Below are 23,679 nucleotides of genomic sequence, written 5' to 3' on the forward strand. Positions count from 1 at the left end.
AAAATGGTTCAAATGGCTGTGAGCACTATGGGACTTAACATCTGTGGTCATCAGTTCCCTAGAACTTAGAAATACTTAAACCTAACTAACCTAAGGACATCACACAACACCCGGTCATCACTAGGCAGAGAAAATCCCTGACCCCGCCGGGAATCGAACCCGGGAACCCGGGCGCGAGAAGAAAGAACGCTACCGCACGACCACGAGCTGCGGGCTCCCAGACCTCAGTCCGTGCGATTATTGGCTTTGGGGTTACGTGAACTAGCAAGTGTATCGTGATCGACCGACATCTCTAGGGATGCTGAAAGACAACATCCGACGCCAATGCCTCACCATAACTCCGGACATGCTTTACAGTGCTGTTCACAACATTATTCCTCGACTACAGCTATTGTTGAGGAATGATGGTGGACATATTGAGCATTTCCTGTAAAGAACATCATCTTTGCTTTGTCTTACTTTGTTATGCTAATTATTGCTATTCTGATCAGATGAAGCGCCATCTGTCGGACATTTTTTGAACTTTTGTATTTTTTTGGTGCTAATAAAACCCCATGTCATTGCAAGAATGAGTGTCAATTTGTACCTCTCTATCTACATTATTCCGTGATTTATTCAGTTTTCAAATTTATACTGACTTTTTGATCACCCGGTACATTGAAGACTCCGGCGTAGGCCTTGATCCAGCAGCGAATTTTAATTAGCTGATAATGACGATGTTGATGATGACGATGAGGCCTTGTCCAACATTGGACTCGGCATCTACTTATTAGAAGGCCTCGGCAGGTGAAACTCTAACCTTCCTTCCATCCGTTCGGAAGCGAGGTCGAGCATTCCGGAAGCGTACAGCGGAGCACTACCTTACAATCTTCTAGAATTTTCGTTCAGTCATTTCGCGTACGCCGGCTGCGGCTGGCTGACCCAGCTGTTGTTTTGTTCACGACCGAGCGCAAATTTGCCCCAGACCCTCCCAGCCAGCTGTGTACACGGGCGAGCAGGTGCGGCGCGGGTTCTTAAGGCGCGGGCGGCGGCCACAGCTCTGCACTCACAGCACGATGGCCGCCTTCAGAGCTCTGGTCTTCTTAGTCGGCTGCGTCGCGGCTGCGCTCGCCGAAGGTGAGTCCCGCACATTCATCCAGATCACGTTAAAGCGGCCGTCCATCTACATCCGTGTTTCACTGCCACTTCGTAAAGTTAGATGTCTGCTTCCGAGTAAGGCTCCTAAAAAAGCAGTACGTTGACTCCCGACCACAAGTGTGACCAATATGTCGATACAAGTAACGATTTCCGCGAACCAAAGGAAAGAATGTTAAAGTAATACATGTAGCAATTAATAACGAGCACTATGAAAACCGAAAGTAACGAAGTTAATTAGATTCATGAATTTAACCTATTGAAAGTGCCATTGTTCAGCGATCTCACATTAGCGCTTGATACTCTTACTGTTCTTCACTATAACTTCGTGATTCAACAATAACTTTCTGTAGACACTGCTGCGGCTGAAATGATTTCAGTGCCGGAAATCAAACATAAATCGACGAACTATCTTATATTCCATTAGAAACCTTTCACCGAGAGCGTTCATATTTGTGCGTATTCCTTGTGTCACAGATACAAAGAAAGAAGTCACTATAGTTACCTTTCCTTAGGGAAACAATTCTAACAGTGGTGTCCAAAACTTAAGGACGAACGTAATTTTCACATGATGTCTCACTGGCAAGTAACTTACCTCGCTGAAACTTGTACCATACATGGAATATACTGCTACGCTATAGTACAGAAGGTAATTGAAAGCAATAAGGAATGAGCCGAAAACAAATTACGTTTTTATTCAAAGACAATAATTACACTGAAGTCAGCCGTTATTCCTGATGGTCTCCTGGACGTTACAGAAGGTGACACACAGTTTTTAGTGGTGTGGTCACCACGGAAGACACTGCAGCGCGCTCCCACTCTGGCCACAAGCATGGCGAGGAGGTATCTTGGTTCGGGGTTCCACTCGTCCACCGGCGCGGTGGCCCGCTGCTGGGTGCTGGGTGGCGGGTGGTGGGTGGTGCGTGTCGACGTACTGCAGTACACGTCTCCATAGTGTGCCACACGTGCTCAATGGAATTGAAGTCCAGCGAAAGGGCAGGCCACACAATTCGCCGAATATCCCCTCGTTCCCAGAGTTCCCCCCATGAGCTGTTCGATGCGATCACCCATTGTCATCCATAACAGTGACGTCAGGGCCGAGTGCACCCCTGTAAAGACACACATTCAGAATCAGTGCCGCGCAGGGTAGCTGGCTCGCGCGGCTACCCTCGTCGGAGGTTCGAGTCTTCCCTCGGGCATGAGTGTGTCTGCGTTGTCCAGTTTAAGTTAGGTTAAGTAGGCTGTAAGCTTAGGGACCGATGACCTCAGCAGTTTGCTGCCACAAGACCTTACCACAAACTTCCCAAATTTGAGAAGCAGTACAACGACACAAACTTTGACCATTGGGCGAACCGTGTTCAGAGATTTGGAGCCATTTTACCTCCCCACACAGTAAAACGTGGACCACCAAATCGGTCATGTTGTTTCTGGGTGTTTTACGTCTTCCCACACGCCGCCGTATGAGGGTACGCCTAGCGTTGTCGAACATCATCGTTTTGACGGTCCAGCTGTTACGGTGCAGAGGGGCGTAATGTTGCGTGGGCGTACTGACCTCCAAACCTTTGAGCGCGGTACACTCACAGGTCGGCTTTATTGTGACGCTGTCCTCCTTCCCCAAACGCCTCTTTGCAGGGATGCGTTCGGCCCTGAGTTCAGTTTTATGGATAACAATAGTGAACAGCGCAGGTGGAGGGACTCTCGGAATGAGAGGATATCCGGCCAAAGGATTGGTCTGCCCGCTCTCCCGACTCAAATCCCAGCGAATGAGCGTGTGGGGCTGCGAGCTGACGTACTCCAGCAGGTCCACACGCACCGACGACGATCCGTCGGTCGCCAGCCGAGATGCTGGAGGAAGAGGGCGGCCCGTCTCACCAGCCGTGTGGCCAGCACGGGGCGACGTCGCACGACGTGGAATGCCGCCCGTGGTGGTCACAAACACTGTTAAGAGCCGTGTCGCGCCTTTGTAATGTCCAGGGGGCCATCACGAATAGCGGATGCCTTTGAATATAGATGCCATTTCTACTGGTCTCATTCCGCATTTCTTTCCGTCAGCTTGTGTGCTATACTGTAGCAGTTTTTTCTATGTACGGTCAACTTTCATCGTGCTATGTTAGTTGGCAGGGACAGATCGTACGAAATCAACTTCCGTCCTTGAGCTTCGCACACCACTATACGTGCGAAAATAGCTACACACCCAGGTTTATCATTACTTAAAAGATTATTTGCGCCTTAAATGGACAATAAACAAACACAAAGACACTGTATACACAAACATCTACGGACGGGTTGCACGGTTGTCTCACCGCTATCATCTAAGGCTTTATTATCGTGTTCTTATTGCAGGGTAGCGGAAGAAAACCACAACTTGTGAGATGAGACAGGCAATAGTTGAAGGAGCAAAGCGTTGCTGAAAATAGGCTGACGAGAAGACGGCGATAGCTATAAAGTTAAAGACAAGGCCATTACATACAGTTTCAGAAACGTTAGTGGTACAACATCTGTAACTAATAACCGTATTCTTCTTTTTCTTCTGTTGCAGAATCGGCGTGGGACGGCCTAAGAGGTGGGTCGGATGTTCACTTTTAACGAGCAAAAGAAAATTTTCTTCTGGTAAATCGTAAGTACTATTTGGGTAACATCTCATGAGAAAGGGGAGAAGTATACTAATTTTCTGGGTATGGCTATACTCCATACACTCTGGCACAATGCCATTGTTTTCTACCCTTCACAGTCTACAACCACACTTTCTTTTCTGTTCGACAACTTCTCATCCATGTCTTCCGTACATTCTTCTATCGCAGAAAAAAACCGTCCTTAGCATGACACCACTGCCTTAGCAATTGATAAACTATCGAATGCCGACTGAGAACGTATGGCGTATCGTAGTTTCTTTTTTTCTAATTAAAAAACGAACCCTGTTCTGTGCGTAAGGCACGTCGCATAATACATTCATCACACTATCATTTACATAAGTGCTTCCCCTCCCCCATCGCCACCGCCACTCCCCTCCCATTAACCATGGACGTTGCCATTGGTGCGGAGGCTTGCGTGCCTCAGCGATAGAGATGGCCGTACCGTAGGTGCGACCACAACGGTGGGGTATCTGTTGAGAGGCCAGACAAACGTGTGGTTCCTGAAGAGGGGCAGCAGCCTTTCCAGTAGTTGCAGGGGCAACAGTCGGGATGATTGGCTGTCTGGCCTTGTAACAGGGGCAGGGGGAACAAGATTTCTCCTCAGCTGAATACAGGGTCATAAATACAAAATCAAATAGGGGTAATACAAGAGAAGGTCTAATAATGAGTAAAAAATAGGAGCGCGCATAAGCTACTACGAACCGCATAGTGAACGCATTATTGTAGCCAGGATAGACTCGATGCCCGTGCCTACCACAGTAGTACAAGTTTATATGCCAGCTAGCTCCGCAGATGACGAAGAGATTGATGAAATGTATGATGAGATAGCCGGCCGTTGTGGCCAAGCGATTCTAGGCGCTTCAGTCCGGAAACGCGCGACTGCTACGGTCGCAGGTACGAATCCTGCCTCGTGCATGGACGTGTGTGATGTCCTTAGGTTAGTTAGGTTTAATGGCTGATGACCTCAGATGTCAAGTCCCATAGTGCTCAGAGCCATTTTTTATGATGAGATAAAACAAATTATTCAGGTAGTGGAGGGAGACGAAAATTCCATAGTCATGCAGGACTGGGATTCGACAGTAGGTTAAATAAGAGAAGGAAAAGTAGTAGATAAATATGGAATGGGGGTAAGGAATGAAAGCGGAAGCCAGTTGGTAGCACTTCGCACAGAGAATAACTTAATCATAGCAAACAGTTGGTTTAAGAATCATGAAGGGAGGTTGTATACGTGGAAGAGGCCAGGAGACACTGGAAGGTTTCAGATAGACTATATAATGATGAGACAGAGATTTAGGAAACAGGTTTTAACTTGTAAGACATTTCCAGAGGCAGATATGGACTCTGACCACAATCTATTGGTCATGAACTTTAGATTAAAACTGAAGAAACTGCAAAAATGTGGGAATTTAAGGAGGTGGGACTTGGATAAACAAAGAACCATAGGTTGTAGAGAGTTTCAGAGATAGCATTAGAGAACGATTGACAAGATGGGGGAAAGAAATACTGTGGAAGAAGAATGGGTACCTTTGAGAGATGAAATAAGGCAGTGTACCATCAAGAACGTAAAAAGACGTGGGCTAGTAGGAATCCTTGGAAAACAGAAGAGATATTGAATTTAATTGATGAAAGGAGAAAATATAAAAATGCAGTAAATGAAGCTGCCAAAAAGGAATACAAACGTCTCAAAAATGAAATCGATAGGAATTGCAAAATGGTTAAACAGGGATGGCTACAAAATAAATATAAGGATGTAGATAGGGGTAAGATGGATATTGAGTTAAGGAAAATTAAAGAGACCTTTCGAGAAAAGAGAACCACCTGTATGAATATCAAGAGCTGACCGGCCGCTGTGACAGAGCGGATCTAGGCGCTTAGGTCTGGAGTCGAGCGACCGTTACGGTAGCAGGTTCGAATGCTGCCTCGGGCATGGATGTGTGTGATGTCCTTAGGTTAGTTAGGTTTAAGTAGTTCTAAGTTCTAGGGGACTGATTACCTCAGATGTCAAGTCGCATAGTGGTCAGAGCCACTTGAACAAATATATCATGAGTGCAGCTAGAAAACCACTTTTAAGCAAAGAAGAGAAACAGAATGGTGCATGTAGTATATAGAGCAATGTACTTGAGCGCAATATTATCGAAATGGAAGAGGACGTAGATGAAGACGAAATGGGAGATAAGATAGTGAGTGAAGAATTTGACAGAGCACTGAAAGACCTAAGTCGAAACAACATTCCATTAGAACTACTAACAGCCTTAGGAGAACCAGCCCTGACAACTCTATCGTCTGTTGAGCAAGATGTATGAGGCAGGTCGAAATGCCCTCAGATTTCAAGAAGAATATAATAATTCCAGTCCCAAAGAAAACAGGTGTTGACAGGTGTGAAAATTACCGAACTATCAGTTTAATAAGTCACGGCTGCAAAATACTAACACGAATTCTTTGCAGACGAATGGAAAAACTGATAGAAGGCGACCTCGGGGAAGATCAGTTTGAATCTCGTAGAAATGTTGGAACACGTGAGGCAATACTGACCCTACGAGTTACCTTAGAAGATAGATTAAGGAAAACGAAACCTACGTTTCTATCATTTGTAGACTTAGAGAAAGCCTTAGACAATGTTACTAGAATACTCTCTTTCGAATTCTGAAGGTGGCAGGGGTAAAATACAGGGATCTAAATATTATTTACAATTTGTACACAAACCGGATGGCAGTTATAAGAGTTTAGGGGGCATGGAAGGGAACCAGTGGGTGGGAAGGGAGTGAGACAGGGTTGTAGCCTCTCGCCGATGTTATTCAATCTATATATTGAGGAAGCTGTAAAGGAAACAAAAGAAAAATCTGGAGTCAAAATCCGTGGAGCAGAAATTGACATTGTAATTCTGTCAGAGACAGCGAAGGACCTAGAAAAGCAGTTTAACGGAATGGACAGTGTCTTGAAAGGAAGATATAAGATGAACGTCTACAAAAACTAATCGAGGATAATGGAATGTAGTAGAATTACATCAGGTGACGCTGAGGGAATTAGATTGGGAAATGACACACTTAGAGTAGTAAAAGGATATAAAAGTAGAGAGGATATAAAATGTAGACTGACAATGGCAAGGAAAGCGTTTCTGAAGAAAAGAAATATGTTAACATCGAGTATAGATTTAAGTGTCAGGAAGTCGTGTCTGAAAGTATTTGTATGTAGAGTAGCCATGTATGGAAATGAAACATGGACGAAAAATAGTGTAGACAAGAAGAGAAAAGAAGCCTTCGAAATGTGGTGCTACAGAAGAATGCTGAAGATTAGATGGGTAGATCACATAACTAATGAGGAGGTACTGAACAGAACTGAGGAGATGGGGAATTTGTGGCACAAGTTGACTAGAAGATGGAACCGGTTGGTAGGACATGTTCTGAGGCGTCGAGGGATCACCAATTTAGTATTGGAGGGCAGCGTGGAGGGTAAAAATCGTAGAGGGACACCAAGAGATGAATACACTAAGCTCATTCAGAAGGATGGAGGTTGCAGTAGTTATTTCGAGATGAAGAGGCTTGCACAGGATAGGTTAGTATGGAGAGCTGCATCAAACCAGCCTCTGGACTGAAGATCACAACAACAAGTGCATTTTTATCCTTATCTGTAAAATGTAATACTAAAGAAAGCATTTCGTGCAGGATAACTTAACAATAAATACCTTATTCACCCCTGACATCTTCACTGCTAGTTGGCATTATCATTCGTCTTACTGCTTTTGCTCGTTGAACACTCGCAACTTCTTCATTCCTGATATGCACTTCACAAAATGACTGACATCACCTCTTTTATTGACATTTCCCTCCCCTGTGAGGTTTCCACTGCTGTGCCATGTCTTCTTATAAAATAAAGCGTATAACTGCAGGGTTGGATGTGTTCCATTTGCACTCTCTGATATGTTAGAAATGAAGGTGGGAAGACGGAGTTGAATCTGCGCTGATACAACTCCACTGCCGTTCACCTACCTCATTCTCCACAAATCACTTTACGGTGTTTGGTGGAGGAAAAGTATAATAGTATTTGATCGAAACCTTATGCAGGGGACGTCACGGAAATTAATAATTACCAAAGATGGTGTATATTATTACCATCTAGCACTCCTTATTTGTGCACTGGCTGAAAAATCACTGTTGAGCCTTATTGCTTTCCGAAGCAAGCGATATGTCATTTCTACCCAGTCAGGTATTATTCAGTCTATAGAGAAAATAGAAAGGCAGAGTTTCCTGCGGTAGTGCATACTTCAACCGGCGTAGTTTCAATGCAGGAGTTATTGAAGCGTGCAGGATATGGAGTCTTGAAATGGGAAATTATGCCCTCACTGGATGGAAAGTGGCGCGAATCTTCTTCAGAAGCGATTTTGGAATGTTACATGTGGTCCGCCAACCAATATAAATAATGAAAGCGTTATCCATCATGGGATACGTAAGTACAGTTGTAAGATTATTCATTTGTTCTGCAGTTATCATTTTTCCATATACTGACAGCCCCAAAACAAGCCGACAACAGGTATTATTTATCTTCTGTCTCTCTTTGTCTATCTACTTATCTATCTACCTATCTGTGTATCTTTATATCTTTCTTTTTTTCTTCCTCTCACTGTTCCTCACCATGGAAGGCTTCCTAGCGCGCCCGTGTACCGGTAGAACGTACTACCGTACATCTGTTACAGTGTCTTTCTTCAGCAGAAAACTCTTAATGTTACTTCAGTGCACACTTAGCTGCTGGAAGTGCAAGTATGTTGGTCTCCATATGCAAATAAAACTGACACAGCTGCTGACCGATTACAGTCCTGCTTCGTAGTTCGTTACGCGACCGCCACAGTTGATATCCTTGTACTGTTCCGACGCATTGGCAGCACTCTAGCCATTAGTATTTTATCCAGAACACTGTCTAAAGAACTTTTCATTACTGAAATTCGGATGGCCAAATGATGACACGGATTCAAAAAGGGGGAGGCTGGAGCTTGCTTGTGAGAATGTACTAATTGCTCATGTTCGGCAGTATGACTTGGAGAAAGGGGACATGACTTCCACGGTGATCCATGTGTTAAGCAACCGCTTTGGTACTGTTCTAACTTTCACACTTTCTTGGTTTCATTTCGATATTTGCTCAACACGATGGAAACACAGCACTGACTCCAAACAGTCTGATTATACTGCTTCCTTATCATACCTTTATTAAGGAACGATACATGGCGCGCAAAATTAAACAGGTCCGCAAAATATAGTATTTCATGCACCTTACGATAGACAATCCAACTAACATCAGCGCCACGCTGGCTGAATGATGATTCTCACCTAAGGACACATTTGCAGGATCAGTTTTATTTTGCATATGTTCTGCATAAATATTTTTTTCCTTTCTTATTGTTACTTCATTCTTTTTGGAGGATTGTTTGGTTGGATAACGTTGCCGCTTTTCGTGTTAAAGCATTTTACAATATATCACTTTAAAAAATTAAGCATGCGGTTTACAGTGTTCGAAACAGGCGGGTTGACAAATAAGATTTTTTGTAGCAGATTAGTTTTATTCTGAAGTACAAAACAGGTCGCTAGTCTTTACAAGAAAAATAATCCCATTTTGTTGGCTGCACTAACTTGAAGGAAAGGAATGGTAAGTTAGGAGTGTTTTTGGAAGAGATTATTTTGAAAAGGATGTGGAATTGAAAATGGAAAGAAGAACTGCAAAGAAGTCTTTTGGAAACGGTACGTGAAATATGGGAAGCGCAGCCCTAACTTCAGAGGAGGGGGATGTTCTGTTAAATCTGAAGGGGACGGTGGATCTGTGCGCAGATCCCGTGGTCGGTTAGGGGGAAGTGGTTAATATTCTGCTGGGACGGGATGTAGAGCATGTGTGGGTGTGAGGCTGGGGGGATACACTGGCCCGAGCGCCGAAGTGTGTCAGAGTTGGTGACAGGAAACGGGCCGACTTGTCCGTACTGGATCCTAGTAGGATAGGTTCTGGTACACAGTTGGTTTGGCATTCATTTCTCGAATAGTGTGGGACGTCGAGCAAGGGAGGCGTGTATGACGTTCTGGGGTTCGTTTCCTGGGTGGTGAACAGAGGACAGTGATTGTGGACTCTCGACTAGGAAGCACCTCCCACCACCCCCCCTCCCACTGACTGACGCCCCCTACACGTGTCCCGCAGTGCGCTGGTCGGTGCTCGGTCTCGCGGACATCTTCCACCTGACGGCGTTCTTCGACATGCCCAAGACGGTGAGCGACGCGACGTCCGACGGCTGGGTGGAGGCCGTGGACTCCGGCGTCACCTCCAACGTGACCACCTACTGCATGGAGAACGACCCGCGCGTCTGCATGCTCTACGACGCCAACGGCGTCGCCGCCGGAATCGACGTCAGCGTGAGTACTGCCGCAGCTCCTGTGGTCGAGTTTCCTCCCTTCTCCTGTTTAGTTATCTGAGCGCACCGACTACCTGTACAACGTGTACTGAAGGCGCTCTCGTCGAAGAAGCTGCTCATATTAACGTGCTGTCTGAGGTACATTGTCCGCTTTGCCATCCGGGTGCTCTCTCGTTTACCGCCTGCATACCTTTCAGGTGGTGGTCGACGACGTGTCTAACCTGGGCGTGGACTTCGACTGGTCCTCGCAGGAGCTGTTCGTCGAGATGGAGCGCTTCGACATCCCCATCTACAGGACCCGCGTCTACTGGGTCCCCGAAGGTGCGTGACTTCTGCCGCCAGTTTTTCTATCAGATGTCTTACCAGCCGAGGTAACAACTGTAAAGAGTTCTGACATCTGCAAGAACGCCAGTTCACACTGTGTCTCCTACGTTTCGAGAAGAATCAATTTATTTCCCAACTTCTGTAACGCCTGTCAATTGACGCAGTAGGAATCCCACGAAATTTGGGACGAATATAGTCTCGTGGCGAAACAATAAAAAAAAATCATGACGTTTGAAGAAGGCGTAGCCTAGTGGACGCGTGATGAAAGCAAGGAGGTAATTATCGATGAATAAGGAGGCTCTAATGAAGTCGCTATCGACAGCGACAACAATGCCATCAAGGGCAATAGCGTTGTGATGGCGGCTGACACGCAATATTGTGATCGTAGATCTTCCCCTCGAAGTAATATGGGACTCATGAAATTTTACTTTCGTAACTTTTCTTTGATGGCTCGAAGAAGATTCAGTGGGGAAGGGAGCAAAATCGGTTGCTGAGGGTTTCCAACCAATAACACAGTCGTTCAGATTGGGGATGATAGGGGAGCAAAAAGTTCAGCCAGTAAATTTCCACAAATAAAAGACACAATTTTTTCGTCATTAAATGACCGTATTGCTGTCTGTCGATTAAAAAAATGAAATAAAAAATAAAATAAATAAAAAAAAGCCTTCGGTCACAAATAAATGATCTTCAATGAAGAACAGAGTCCAAGAACATCTCACATATTTAGTGTGATACTTCATGCCACTCTAGAAGCTGTGTCTTTCATTTCTGCCTGTCTGCAAGGTAGAGTCTTATTTATGGTAAGTAACAACCTGGTTTTTTTCCCCTACATTGCTGTGTGGTGATATCGCTACGCATATGTGTCAAGGAAGATTACTGCAATTACCAGACAGTCAGCGACCTTCACTCGAGCATTTGAGGGGCTTGCTACAGAAGGAATCGAGCTAATATATTGAATGCTATTGTTGATAACCAAATAAATGGAACACATTTGTGTTTCCTTGCACAAAATGCAGTGTGTTGCGAAAGTGTTTAATCAATTGTTCCTAGGACCGTGCGTCAGACTCAGTTAGAATTTGGTTTTCTCATTGACGGTCTTAGAGTATCTACACCTACACCAAAAGCCGCCTTTCGGCGCGTGGCGGGAGATACTTTCGGCACCACCAGCTTGTGCCCCTTCCCCGTGGGAAGAAGGACTGCCGCTGCAGCTCCGTATGACGTCTAATTTCTTTGGTATTTTCGTCCTGATCGTTAAGCGAGACCTTTGTGGGAGGAAGTGATGTGTTTCCCTACTCTTCTTGAAGTGTAAGCTCTCCGTGCTGCACAACGCCTCTCTTGTTACGTCTGTCACTGGAATTTGTCCAGCACCTGCGTACCGCTTCTCCAAAGAGTGAATGATCCTGCGAAGAAACGCGCCGCTTCAGGCTAGCTCCCACCTATGTCACTGACTAATACTATTTGGTAAGGTTTAACAGAAATGGTGGACAGGATCCAACAAAGAGCGGCGCGCTTCGTCACAGGAGAGCTTTGCACTGATGCTCAACAAACTCCAGCGGCAGAGCAACAAGAGAGGCGCTTTTACCATTGTAATGTACCCCTTGTATCGCCTCTGTGCTTCATCAAGTGGCACATAGTGAGTGGTCGGATGTGTGGCAGCAGCGCCTCTGTTTTGCAGATGTGGTGACCGAGGGCCGCAGCACCTGGAAGAACGGACTGGGCAGCGGTCTCTGGTTCGAAGGCAAGAACGGCCGCGTCGAGATCCCCATCGAGCAGTCGCAGATCGAGAGTGAGACGCTGTACACAGAGCAGGCGTGCATCCCCACCATGGGTGAGTTCCCCCACCTGTGAACAGAGCAGGCGTGCATCCCCACCAAGGGTGAGTTCCCCCACCTGTACATGGAATAGATGTGCATCCCCACCATGGGTGAGTTCCCCCACCTGGACGCTGCCGGTGCTTCCTGTATGTGTTTGTCTCCCGAGGAGGCAGGTGGTGATATGTGTCAACGTAACCGATCAATCACTCTAACAGGTGATCGTTGTAAAATGGTGAACCGAATTATTTAGAAAAAATTAAAAACTCGGCAGAAGTCGACTTCTAGGACGATCAGTTTGGGTCCCGGATAAAATGTAGGAAAACGCTTTGCACTATTGACAATGTTTCATCTTACACGATACGTGCAAGAAAGGCAGAGCTAGTCTTATAGCATTTGCGGTTTTAGACGAAAGTATGAAGAAGTAGTGCAGGCCACGACGCGCCAAACCCATACGTTATTCATGCTGTATTTGAGAATTAGAGCACCTAGTGTCTTGGAACGCACTTTACACGTAATTTAAAACCTTTACGAAACTTTCCAACAAAATTATGAAAGGAAAAAAGTTTATAGCTTACCAAATTTTTGCCGTTCATGCAAAGAAACTGCCACTTCACGCTTGACGTGTTAATGTAGTACTTTTTTACTAGTAATTCTATTCGCGACGCATTTATAAGGCGGTATTTAGAGAAAAAAAAGCACTGAATTTACTTGTAAAATTGTATCAATGCACGATACCCAGTTCAGGAATTTGGACGTCACAAACATTGTAACTGAAAGACTAAATGCGTCAGAGATGTGTGTACAAGCATGCGTGACATATGTTAAATGTATGTGACAGGGGGGTACGTGGGTGAAGCAGCTGGTAACTAACTCCTCCTAAACCCGTGGATCGATTTCAATCCGTCTTGGTACAGATGTCGAGTATCTGGAAAGAGGTAGTGTGGTGGTAAGAGCCCTCAACCTCCCACTGGTATGGGGTGATGCACGGAGATGGAGTGAAAGAGAGGGGAAGGATGAGATGGGCTTTGATAGGAGGGAGGGGGTAATGAACAGAGAGGAGAGACGACGGCATGGACACAAAGAGGGGTCTAGGAAGAGATGGACCGACATAAGTCGGAATAAACATTTACCTGGGCAGCAGTGGATATTCAACTAGTATGTAATAAAACATATACCCACTAATGATCTACAGATGTGATTTATATGTATTTGACGATGCTGGTGCTGATTCCGCATTTAACATTTGACGATGCCACAATGGCTGCAGTGCTTTAGGACTTTGTTTTTATGAAACAGATCTGATGATGGTCATTAAAGACCGAAACCGGTAATCTGTTAACAAAAAAGATTGTGACCATAGACGTAAATTAAAGAAACTTATTAGATGTGCGAAAGCTGTGCAGGAAGAGAAATGAAGAATAATTCACGTTTCGCATCAAATGGATGAAACGCAATCCTATAATAAGCACAGAGAGAATTGCATCTGACGAACAGTAATTAATCCATGTCCAATACTTAACACTAACCAGATCATGTTATTAATTATATACACAGAATGAGGCGTGTTTGTGACAACACAGTTCATGACGTTTTGCTCAAACACAGAGTTACGATCATAACGTCTTGAGTAGGACTCCCTAGTTTTGGTTCGGTGGAAATCGGTCGATTTCGGCACACAAATATTTTGTGTCCGGCCACTGCCAACACTGGCGATCTAACGATAGAGTACCCCTGTGTACCGTGGGCACTGAGAATTGATAATCGTCCTTTGCCCCTCAAACCACATGTGTGAGGGAAGCGCGGCTCGATCCCCCCAGCCGACGCACAGCCACACCACCTTGACAGGCGATGCGCGGGGAGCCCCTGGGTGGAACCTGCTGCTTCCTGCGCGACCCGCACCTCCCTGAGACTTGGTCCTGGACGCTGTGAACAAACTGTACTCCGCGAGCTGCTGACTGGGGCGCTGGCTGTTGCAGGCATCCACTACTACCACAACATGACGGAGAGCGCCGACTGCTCGCAGTTCCACCCCTACTTCCTGCTGGTGGGCAAGGACTCTGGGAAGGTGCACGGAGTGGGCTTCCAGACGTTCGGCAAGGCCAGCAAGACGAACAGGGAGTGGTTCGAGGACATCCCCTCTGCCGCTATCAAGGTAAGCTAAGCCATCGTTAGTCACACTGAAGAGAGAGAGGAGTCGTGCTGGATATCCCTCCAATTTTTGTTGCATAGCTGTTACTGTAGTCACGATGCCAGCAATTGATCCATATTTTGATACGTGATGATTGCCATTGTAAGATTCCTGTTACAAGTTCCTCATATTGGTTTCTGGTTTGGAAATCGGGTGTAGATTTGGCATCTCACTTAAATAAGCACTCACTTTCAGAACTACTGTTTTTTAAATACTAAGTCGCACTATGCAATACGGTGATGAACATTATTGGCACACATTTTTCGGAGATTCACATAACAGTAACAGCAGTACGGAACGTCACATGAGTTATGAGTCTTCAGTTTTATCCTCTTGGGACTGTGCTACAAAGGAGCCATACCTATTCGTACAACAGAGAACCTAATCAACAGGGACTCAGGACTCCAAATAGAAATAAGTACAGCGTGGAGCCTCAATGTTCATCGACAGCTCTGTCGTGTCCTGATTACCAACGTTGGTTTAGCTCTCGGCCCCAACGACGCCTGGGAGCAGCACTGGTGAGCCACACACAGTTAAGAAGTTCCACTGTTCATTTACTCCTCAGACCGGATAGTAAATGCATAAGTTCAGTAACTTTGAACCTCTGGATAATGAAATCAAAAAAGGTTCAAGGTTCTCCGATAACATCGTCTTAACGACATGCAGTAAAAAATTCTACCATTTGCCACGGATAGAAATTATGGAAGTGACAGTCCCCCAATTAGTACTTATAGTTCCCAAAAATCATAGTTTTTCGGATGTAGCTAAATAACGGACATAGATTATCAAAAACGGGAAAATGGTGTTTCTAGATGAATGTCTAAGAAATGTGTGGTTAAAATTTCACCCATTTTCTAAGGTTAGTTATTTAGATACGTAATCTGGCCCTTAGTGCAAAAAACTGATCTTTCCGTTTTTCTGTATAAGTATGGTAGATTTGAACTTGTTGATCTCGGTAACTGGTAACGATACCGAAAAAAGCTTTGAAGTTTTCCGAGAATATCATCGTAATAACAGATGGTAAAAATTTCGACGATCTGCCAAGAATAGAATTATAGAAGTGGCTGTCTCCTTAACTGGTATTTTTTTGTACCCAAAAATCGCGTTTTTGGCGGTTTTCTCAGGAACCACCCATCAACAAATTGTGCTTTTATAAGCCACCAATGGTTCACCCTAGACGAACCCTAATGGAACGGTACCAAACGATTTACTCAATTTGCCTGTGCTGGAGGAAGTGTGAAACGCTTTAGTTTTCACCCTGTACTGTACAATAGCTACGGTATAAGCGTTCTTCCGATGGGCCTATCCAGAACTCTTGTTTGACCCCTTATCTCAATAGAACCAGAGATATGACAGCCTGAAAAATCCCATTTTTGCGCGTGGCTTTTTGAAACGTGGACCTCATTGAACTACATGTTTGCAGACTAGGTATGTGTAGCTCACAAGCTACGCAAGACTTACGATGCACAGGCTTCAGCTGTCGAACCACTTCCCCTCCCTCCCTCTTCCCCACACTACCGCTCACTGATCGTTGGCAACGAAGTACCCACCGCTAGAAATGTTTCCCGCGCAAGTACGAAGTCTACGCACCTACGGGACATCGTAATTTGGACAGAATTATCCATGCTGCAGAGCCTTTTCATTGTCAGAACTCTTTCATATTTTCCTTCTACGCTGTTAGCTGCCAGCACTTCTCGAAAGACACCACAGCGTGACGGTATTTGCCCTTTGTCGGTAACGGTCGGCCCTTTCATGCTCAGACATGGGTGTCTTCTGGCAAATTTTATGCACGCCGTATTCTTCGTTATCCTTACGCTAATTCCGTCTTTGCGTTTCAGACGAACTTACATTGATGGAATCGCAAACTATGAGCACTGTGTGTCCTCAGCGAGCAGTTACTGTAACCACACAATTTGCGTTTATGTTACTTCACGATAGCGTAGACAGGGTCAGAGCTACAGTAGGAGCTAAGGTACGTGTCATCTGTCAGAGTCGGATCTAGACGTATCCCATATCACTCCAGCTGCACGCGCCCCACACCATTACAGAGCCTCCACCAGCTTGATTAGTCCCCTGATGACATGCAGGCTCCATGGGTTCATGAGGTTGTCTCCACACCCGCAGACTCGATACTACTTGAAACGAGACTCGTACGATCAGGCAACATGTTTCCAGTCGCCTACAGTCCAAGGCCGGTGTTTTCGGGCCCAGGCGCGGCGTAAAGCTTTGTGTCGTGCGGTCATAAAGGATACACGAGTGGACGTTCGGCTCCGAAAGCTCAAATCGATGATGTTTCTTTGAATGGTTCGCACGCTGACACTTGTTGATGGCCCAACACTGAATTCTGCAGGAGTTTGCGGAAGGGTTGCATTTCAGTCACTTTGAACGATTCTCTTCAGTCGTCGTTGGTCCCGTTCTTGCAGGATCTTTTTCGGAGATTTGATGTTTTACCGGATTCCTGATACGCTGCACTCGTGAAATGGTCGTACGGGAAAATCCCCACTTCTCGCTACCTCGGAGATGCTGTGTCCCGCCGCTCGTGCGCTGACTATAACAGCATGTTCAAACTCACTTAATTCTTCATAACCTGCCATTGCAGCTACAGTAACCGATCTACCAACTGCGCATGACACTTCTTGTCTTATACAGGCAATGCCGACCGCAGCGCTGTATTTTGCCTGTGTACATACCTGATCTCTGTAGTTGAATACGCAGTTTCTTTGGCGCTTCAGTGCGCTACACGAACTATTCATATCGGGTTGGTTTTATCCGTACAGTCGCAACCAATGTGGTAGAATTCCATCAGCTAAACAATAGCGTTTTTCGGAAATAGTGGCCACTTTTCTCAGTAGTAGAGTAGAGTTTGCATTTACTATAAAGGACTAAAATTTAGCAGATTCCTCTGCTTCTCCTTCTTCTTCTTCTGCGTTTCCACATTCAGTTAGCCGTTTGAGACGTCGACAGGCCTCTTTCGTTCCAATCATCCGATCTGTCTCCCAATGCTTCCTGTATGCATTAATATTTTTCCCTTCTTAGCGCTGGCCTCCTTCCTCTCCTTCTTCTGAGCGGCTCCCAATTTAAAATCTTCCTTAGCCACCTGTGGTTTTAATGGGTTTAATAATAGCAAACACGTAGCCGCATCTAGCGTGCTGTGACTAGATACATCGAGTGAATTCTGTCTTTTACTAATGAGATACCGGTCAACTGATGTCTCGCAGTAGTACATTTTTCCCCAATTGTTCTGTCTTTATCCTTACACAATTTTGCACGACCGCCCGTAGTCTTTAGGGAACTCGTTGTATTACTTTCTCTCAACTCTGCGTACCGCTGACGCTCTGTCAACACTCACTGCTACACACTTGAGGGGGGCATTTCATACGGAAGCTCTCAGAGGTAACTCTTATAAACAGAAACCTGTGTCAATATGAAGACACAGACGAAACTGCTTTTGTCTTTCCATTTCTTGTTTGCCTATTTAACTCATGGATCTCTCCCATGACTAAAAATACCATAAAACACGTTTTTTATCAAACTGAAGTGGATTGAGAACTTGAATGACTCATGCAGCACCATACAAAGGTCGACTGTGACCAATTCCCGTACGACTGCAGACTACTCGTATCATTCTCATTATAATTACTGATACTGTTATTAATTTATAATGAAAGATACGAACTCGTTTATGAGGATTTGCCATTTTTGTGACCCCGTACGTAGCATGACATCATTCATTTTAATCAGCTAATGCTAATATCCCGTACTTGTCGAGGCGGCTTCCGTTCTCTAGTGGTCAGTGGCGCCGGATGCAGAAACTGTGAGATTACCACTGACCACATAAAATTTTTCTGTAGTGGAAGAAGGTCGTCACTTAGTGCACTGAGCTTAGTGAGAGCTCCTTAATAAAAGCAACAAGTACTAGGTTAGAGTTTAACGCCCTCTGGACAGCGCGGTCATTACAGATGGAGCACATGCTCGGATCACGACAGGGTGAGAAAGAAAATCGGCCGTTCCCCATCAAAGAAACTATCCCAGCACTTGCCTGGTGCGATTTAGCAAAATCACAGATAAATCTGGATGGCCGTGAAAGTCTCTGAACCATCGTCTCCCCCGAATGCAATTCCAGTGTGCTAAGCATTAAAAAAGTACTGAAGCTGACCGAAAGTGCCCCACAATTCGAAGGGCGTCATCCACGCATTGAGCCACAGGCTTTCAGGACTTTTGTTTCTAGCCCTTGCCTAAATGAGGAAACACTGTAATAAACAAGCAATAACCTTACTGTTGTGTTACTTTTTCTACGTTACGCACAATCGTTCAGCCTGACGTTAACATGACTACATGACTACGTTCTCTGTTGCAGCCGACGGTACCATACTCACCAGACTGTCTGGTCGAGTGGGTGGAGCAATATGGTGTCATCTCCTTGCACGTCTACTTCAGGGACAACGAGCTGACCATACTCTGTTAGAACAGTGCGCTTTTTGGACAAGAAACTAATAAATAACAACTTTGCACATGCAGTGTGTCTTTCAATTCAACCATAGTCTTCCACTGGTCTATCTGTGCAGTGCACAGCGAAGTGTTCGTGTGCGTGGTTCTCTCTCTCTCTCTCTCTCTCTCTCTCTCTCTCTCTCTCTCTCTCTCTCTCTGTGTGTGTGTGTGTATGTGTGTGTGTGTGTGTGTGTGTGTGTGAGAGAGAGAGAGAGAGAGAGAGAGAGAGAGAATGAGAGAGAGAGAAACCCATTCAGAAGAATCTTAGTTAGAAATAAAATTTCGTGCGTGTAGCACGAATAGAGAGGAAGACATTTAATCTGTCTAATCAAGAATAGTTTCGAAACATCAGTCCTAAAAAACGCAGAGATTCGTTGACTGGAAATCGATTATTAAATTTCATGTGTTTCAAATATGTTACGGAGTTTCTGAATTATTTGTTTCAGTACACATAAATAAGTGAACACAGGTGAAGCAGAAGCAAAATATTTTTACGTCGCTACTTTATCAAGGCTAATTTATACAAATGAGTGGAAGTCACAAAAGTAGTACATTGCTTAACAGTTGCTAAGCGACAGAGACGTTGCTGGACAGAAATAATCGCAGGCTATGATGGACGACATGAAACACAGTACATACGTAATGGAGGTGGAGTGGTTTATTTATAACGAAAAACAGTACAGATTTCACCACGGGGGTAACAGGTAACAGATATAAACAACGTTCAGGTCAGACCCCCAACATAAAGGTCGATATCGGACTGTCGGTGACGAATATGCCCTCATCAGTCATTATTATTATCATTATTATTATTATTATTATTATTATTATTATTTGAAGGAGACGGAGACCTTAGTGGATATTGTCCCACTCCTCTCTAAAGGTGGTTTTCAGTTCTTTGACAGTCCCGTGAGGAGGTGTTTGTTGAGAAACACGTCCGTCAAGCTCATCCCAGGCACGCACTGCAGGGTTTTAGGTCCGGGGAGTACGCAGGCCATTCCATATGTAAACATCTTCACGTTCAAGTGTGACCGACACCTCAGCGATCCTGTGTGGGCGGGCACTGTCGCCCATAAACAGAGACTCGGAACGTACCGCACCCACAAACAGACGGCCGTGCTCCAGAACAGTCTCTCTGGAATGCCGCCGAGTAGTGACGATACCTCGTAGCGATGTTCGACCGTTGTGCATAATGCCTGCCTATACCATAGCGCCAAGGTCATACCGATGACGTTCACGAACTTTCAGTGTTGTGTAACCCATTCTCCTCCCTCTCTCCACACTAACTGGTGGTCAGAATCCCTCTGAAGAGCAACTCGTCAGAGGAAATTGCTCTGGGCCACTGTTGTTGACCCCAACCAGCACACTCCCTACAGCAACAAACTCTTTCTCAACGATGACGTGATTGAAGAGATATGCATTGAACCAGCCATATTTAACCGCCGCGAAATGGTTCTGACAGAGGCACATGTGCGGGTAGCTGTTTCAGGGTCTGTGGCGTTATACCTAGGATTGATACGTCTGTTCCTTCTCCACACTAGGGCTACGTATCGATACTCTTGCGGTATGGCGGCCCGTCTACCATCGCGGGCATGCTTTTGCACGGGACTCCCACCTTCAGTGTCCTTTTTTAACTGCGAAATGAAGCTTTTGGACACAACCGTTACTGTGGTGACAGGAGTGACGCTTTGGACAGCTTCGATCCGTCCAGATATTCGTCCACGATCGTAAGTACTCAAATGACGTCTTGTAGACACGTTGCCGTGCCACACGGAATGTCGCACTGATTGGTTCCACAACAATCTGCATGATGTGTCGAATGCATGCACAGCGTTCGTGCACAGGATCCGTTGCAGTTAACGCGGCCCGCCCACTACAGTTCATTTTACTATCATTGGTCGGATGTTCCGTAGCAATTTTCTGTTGTTCTGGAAAGAGACAGTTGTTCCGTAGCAGATGTCAAGCAGTGTAATAACTCACGAAAGCATAACTGAAGGAGAATTTGTTTGTTTTCACAACAGATCTAGAAAAAACAATCCATAGGCATGCCAGCGGCGCAGCCGCCTGTACATGACACAGACTTGTGTGTTCGATAAGAATACCTCGGTTGTCAATATGAAAACGAAAGAACACAGGTGGGATAGCCAAGTAGCTCGGATGAGTTTGTGGCATCGTTTATTGAACGAATGGTCGAGTCTAACACTGTCAGAACGAAGGTCAGCCTCACGATGGAGATGGTCGTATGGTTAAGTGTGGGTTCTTCTGTTCAAAAATTTTATCTACTATTTCTAACTGCTTGTGCAGTAGCATAAGGTTCGTCCGCGGGCTGAAAACACGCCGATGACAGCTTGCTGTTACTCGGTCGAAGGTACAGGATTGTTGCAGCATCCCAGCTACAGACATTACTACATAGGAACGTCATCAGAAGCTCAAAAACAATGAATTACGCCAAGAGAACAAAAATATCATAGAAGAAATTTAAAACCATATGGTCAGTTGCGAAAGAGATATCCAGGCAGAATGTGGGTGCTCAAGTTGGGCGGCAGAGCCATTTCAAGCAGTCTTCATGGTTGCCGGAACCATCGAATAGTCAGCGTCCAGATCAGCACCTTTCTTTCTCCCCCCCCCCCCCCTTCCATTGTCCAGTCCCACCAGTTCTTTCTAGGCGACTTATATAAGGGGAGGGATGGGGCATTATGCTATTCAACGGGAGAGTTGAGACAGCCTGCTTGGTTGCCACATTTCCCATGTATATTTAGGCCTAATTTAATACCCACTCATCTTAATATCTATAATATACGTTCTAAAATGGCCGACAATATCAAAGTATGGCCACCTTCATATTTATGTCACCATTATCTTAATGACTATAAGATACAATATGGCTACCAGATATTTTTCTGAGATAGCCTTATCGTGTTTTCTATGACACAACATGATATCAAAATCTAACATGACTGGTTAAGAGGACACTGGAACTATGTCATCTCTGAGGATATGTAAAAATATGTGCGGAATTAAAGAAATTAATTCAATTTAAGTAGGAATGTGTCTGCAAATACGATACATTAAAAACACGCTGCAGGTGACTCAAGCCATCACTGAAATTACACTGTGGAAGCATATTAATAAATTACACTGGTGTTCCATACTTCTACATTTAAACAATCTCCCCCACCAAGTTGCCTTGTGATGTTACACCATCACTGGGACAGGACAGGAACATTTACTTCTCTATTTAAATGAAACAAATTTGGAAATGTCTCTCCTGTGGTCCCTCGATAAGTGCGCCCATCTGCTCCATGGCGATGCTGAAGAGCCTAACTGCACCACACGCATGAACCTGTAAATAAGTGTAATATCACTAAAGTGGAAATGATAAAGGGCTCTGATAGTTATTTCCAGTACATATATATGGTTCTAAAATGTTTCATCAACCCACTACAAAGGTGCACATACAAGTCATCATTTCTTTCTTATGCTGTGGCATAATTTTATTTGATAGCATAGGATGACATTATTTATTTGATCTGTGCACTATGTAATTTGATGTATAATGCATCTATCATTAGCTGTATAGTACATATTTTAACACAAGAAAAGTCCTGATTGGTAGGAACAATAAGTTATTTTACCACTGATGCCTCTGCAGAGAAAGAGGCTAAAAAAGAATTTTAGTTTGCTACACAGTCCACATTTGAAAAAGAAAATCATAACTAGCAGTATTCTAAGCGTTTGAAGTGTTTCCTTTCGATGTAGTGTAGCGTAAAATTCTTGGTGGTTCAGCCAGATTCTGATCATGATGCAGTAGCACAGTTCCACTGGATTGCAAGCTGTGACTGACCGTATGGGGTTGATCACCTAAAACTTGGACCGCAATTGTTACAGAAATGAAATGTGCTACTGATGTGCAGATTTCACAGAATCGATTGGCAGTCAGGGGATCGTATCGGTGGCCAATAAACAGATTGTAATAAACTTAGAAAGTATATTTTTGTGTAAAGATACACTTTTTTAAAAGGAACAATGACTATTGATACTAACCATCTAAAAGTAGTCAGTGGTGCTTGTTGCAGGATTTCCACACCGACACTTGTTTGTGCCTTTCAACCTGTGTAGTTGCTCGACGCATTGTTGCTCTGTTTGCTTTCAGTGTGGTTTTGTGTTCCTCGAGTGCGCTGCGACTTGCTAGTGTGACAGTCCAAGCAGTAGTTCGTCAGTGGACGATGCGACCTACACAGAAAGAGGCCATATTCTCATGGCAAGTAGAGAGAGTAGGAAGAATACAATTCGTTCTGGTACAGTGTATAGTCCCAAAGACGTCATCCATGTCGGCAGTTAATTATGAACCTCTTCAACCAGTTACGTGGAAGTGGTAGTGTAACACCTAGTCAACGTAACAGAAGGAAACGAGTGCGGACAGACGTGGGTGAAATTAATGCCCTTGCTACTGTCGCAGTTCATCAGCACATTAACCCCTGCGCAATCGCTCAAAGAAGTGGTGTGAGTCAGGCGAGTGTCCTACACATTCTCCAACGAAATAGGTTCCATCCCTATCACATCTCTCTCCATCAAGCTGTTGTATTGAATGGACCTATATTCTTTCAAGACTGCAGAGTTAATTTTACTCTGGACGTCACTAGTGGCAATTCTGGTAGTGGCTGGTTTAGCCTAGCCATCGTTCGCTCTGAAAATGCCTCTCCTCCTGGACCAGAA

General features: G+C 44.9%; 1 protein-coding gene across 1 annotated transcript; it reads left to right on the plus strand.

The window, feature by feature from the left end:
- Nucleotides 1-985: 985 nt before the first annotated feature.
- On the plus strand, nt 986-18,992 carry LOC126480750 (uncharacterized). Its single transcript, XM_050104030.1, has 7 exons — nt 986-1,116; nt 3,674-3,697; nt 9,939-10,150; nt 10,347-10,470; nt 12,149-12,301; nt 14,264-14,439; nt 18,833-18,992. Exons 1-7 carry the CDS (start codon nt 1,056-1,058, stop codon nt 18,938-18,940), a joined length of 858 nt encoding a protein of 285 aa, XP_049959987.1. The 5' UTR covers nt 986-1,055; the 3' UTR covers nt 18,941-18,992.
- Nucleotides 18,993-23,679: the final 4,687 nt, after the last annotated feature.

This window comes from Schistocerca serialis, chromosome 5 (assembly GCF_023864345.2).
Source record: "Schistocerca serialis cubense isolate TAMUIC-IGC-003099 chromosome 5, iqSchSeri2.2, whole genome shotgun sequence".
NCBI classification, from domain to species: domain Eukaryota; kingdom Metazoa; phylum Arthropoda; class Insecta; order Orthoptera; family Acrididae; genus Schistocerca; species Schistocerca serialis.

What these genes read in the sequence shown, in the direction of transcription:
- LOC126480750 (XM_050104030.1), top strand. Translation starts at nt 1,056, where the DNA reads ATGGCCGCCTTCAGAGCTCTGGTCTTCTTAGTCGGCTGCGTCGCGGCT. An exon ending in GGCGTGGGACGGCCTAAGAG is followed by an intron (nt 3,698 to 9,938) that starts GTGGGTCGGATG and finishes CGTGTCCCGCAG; the next exon opens with TGCGCTGGTCGGTGCTCGGT. An exon ending in CGTCTACTGGGTCCCCGAAG is followed by an intron (nt 10,471 to 12,148) that starts GTGCGTGACTTC and finishes TCTGTTTTGCAG; the next exon opens with ATGTGGTGACCGAGGGCCGC.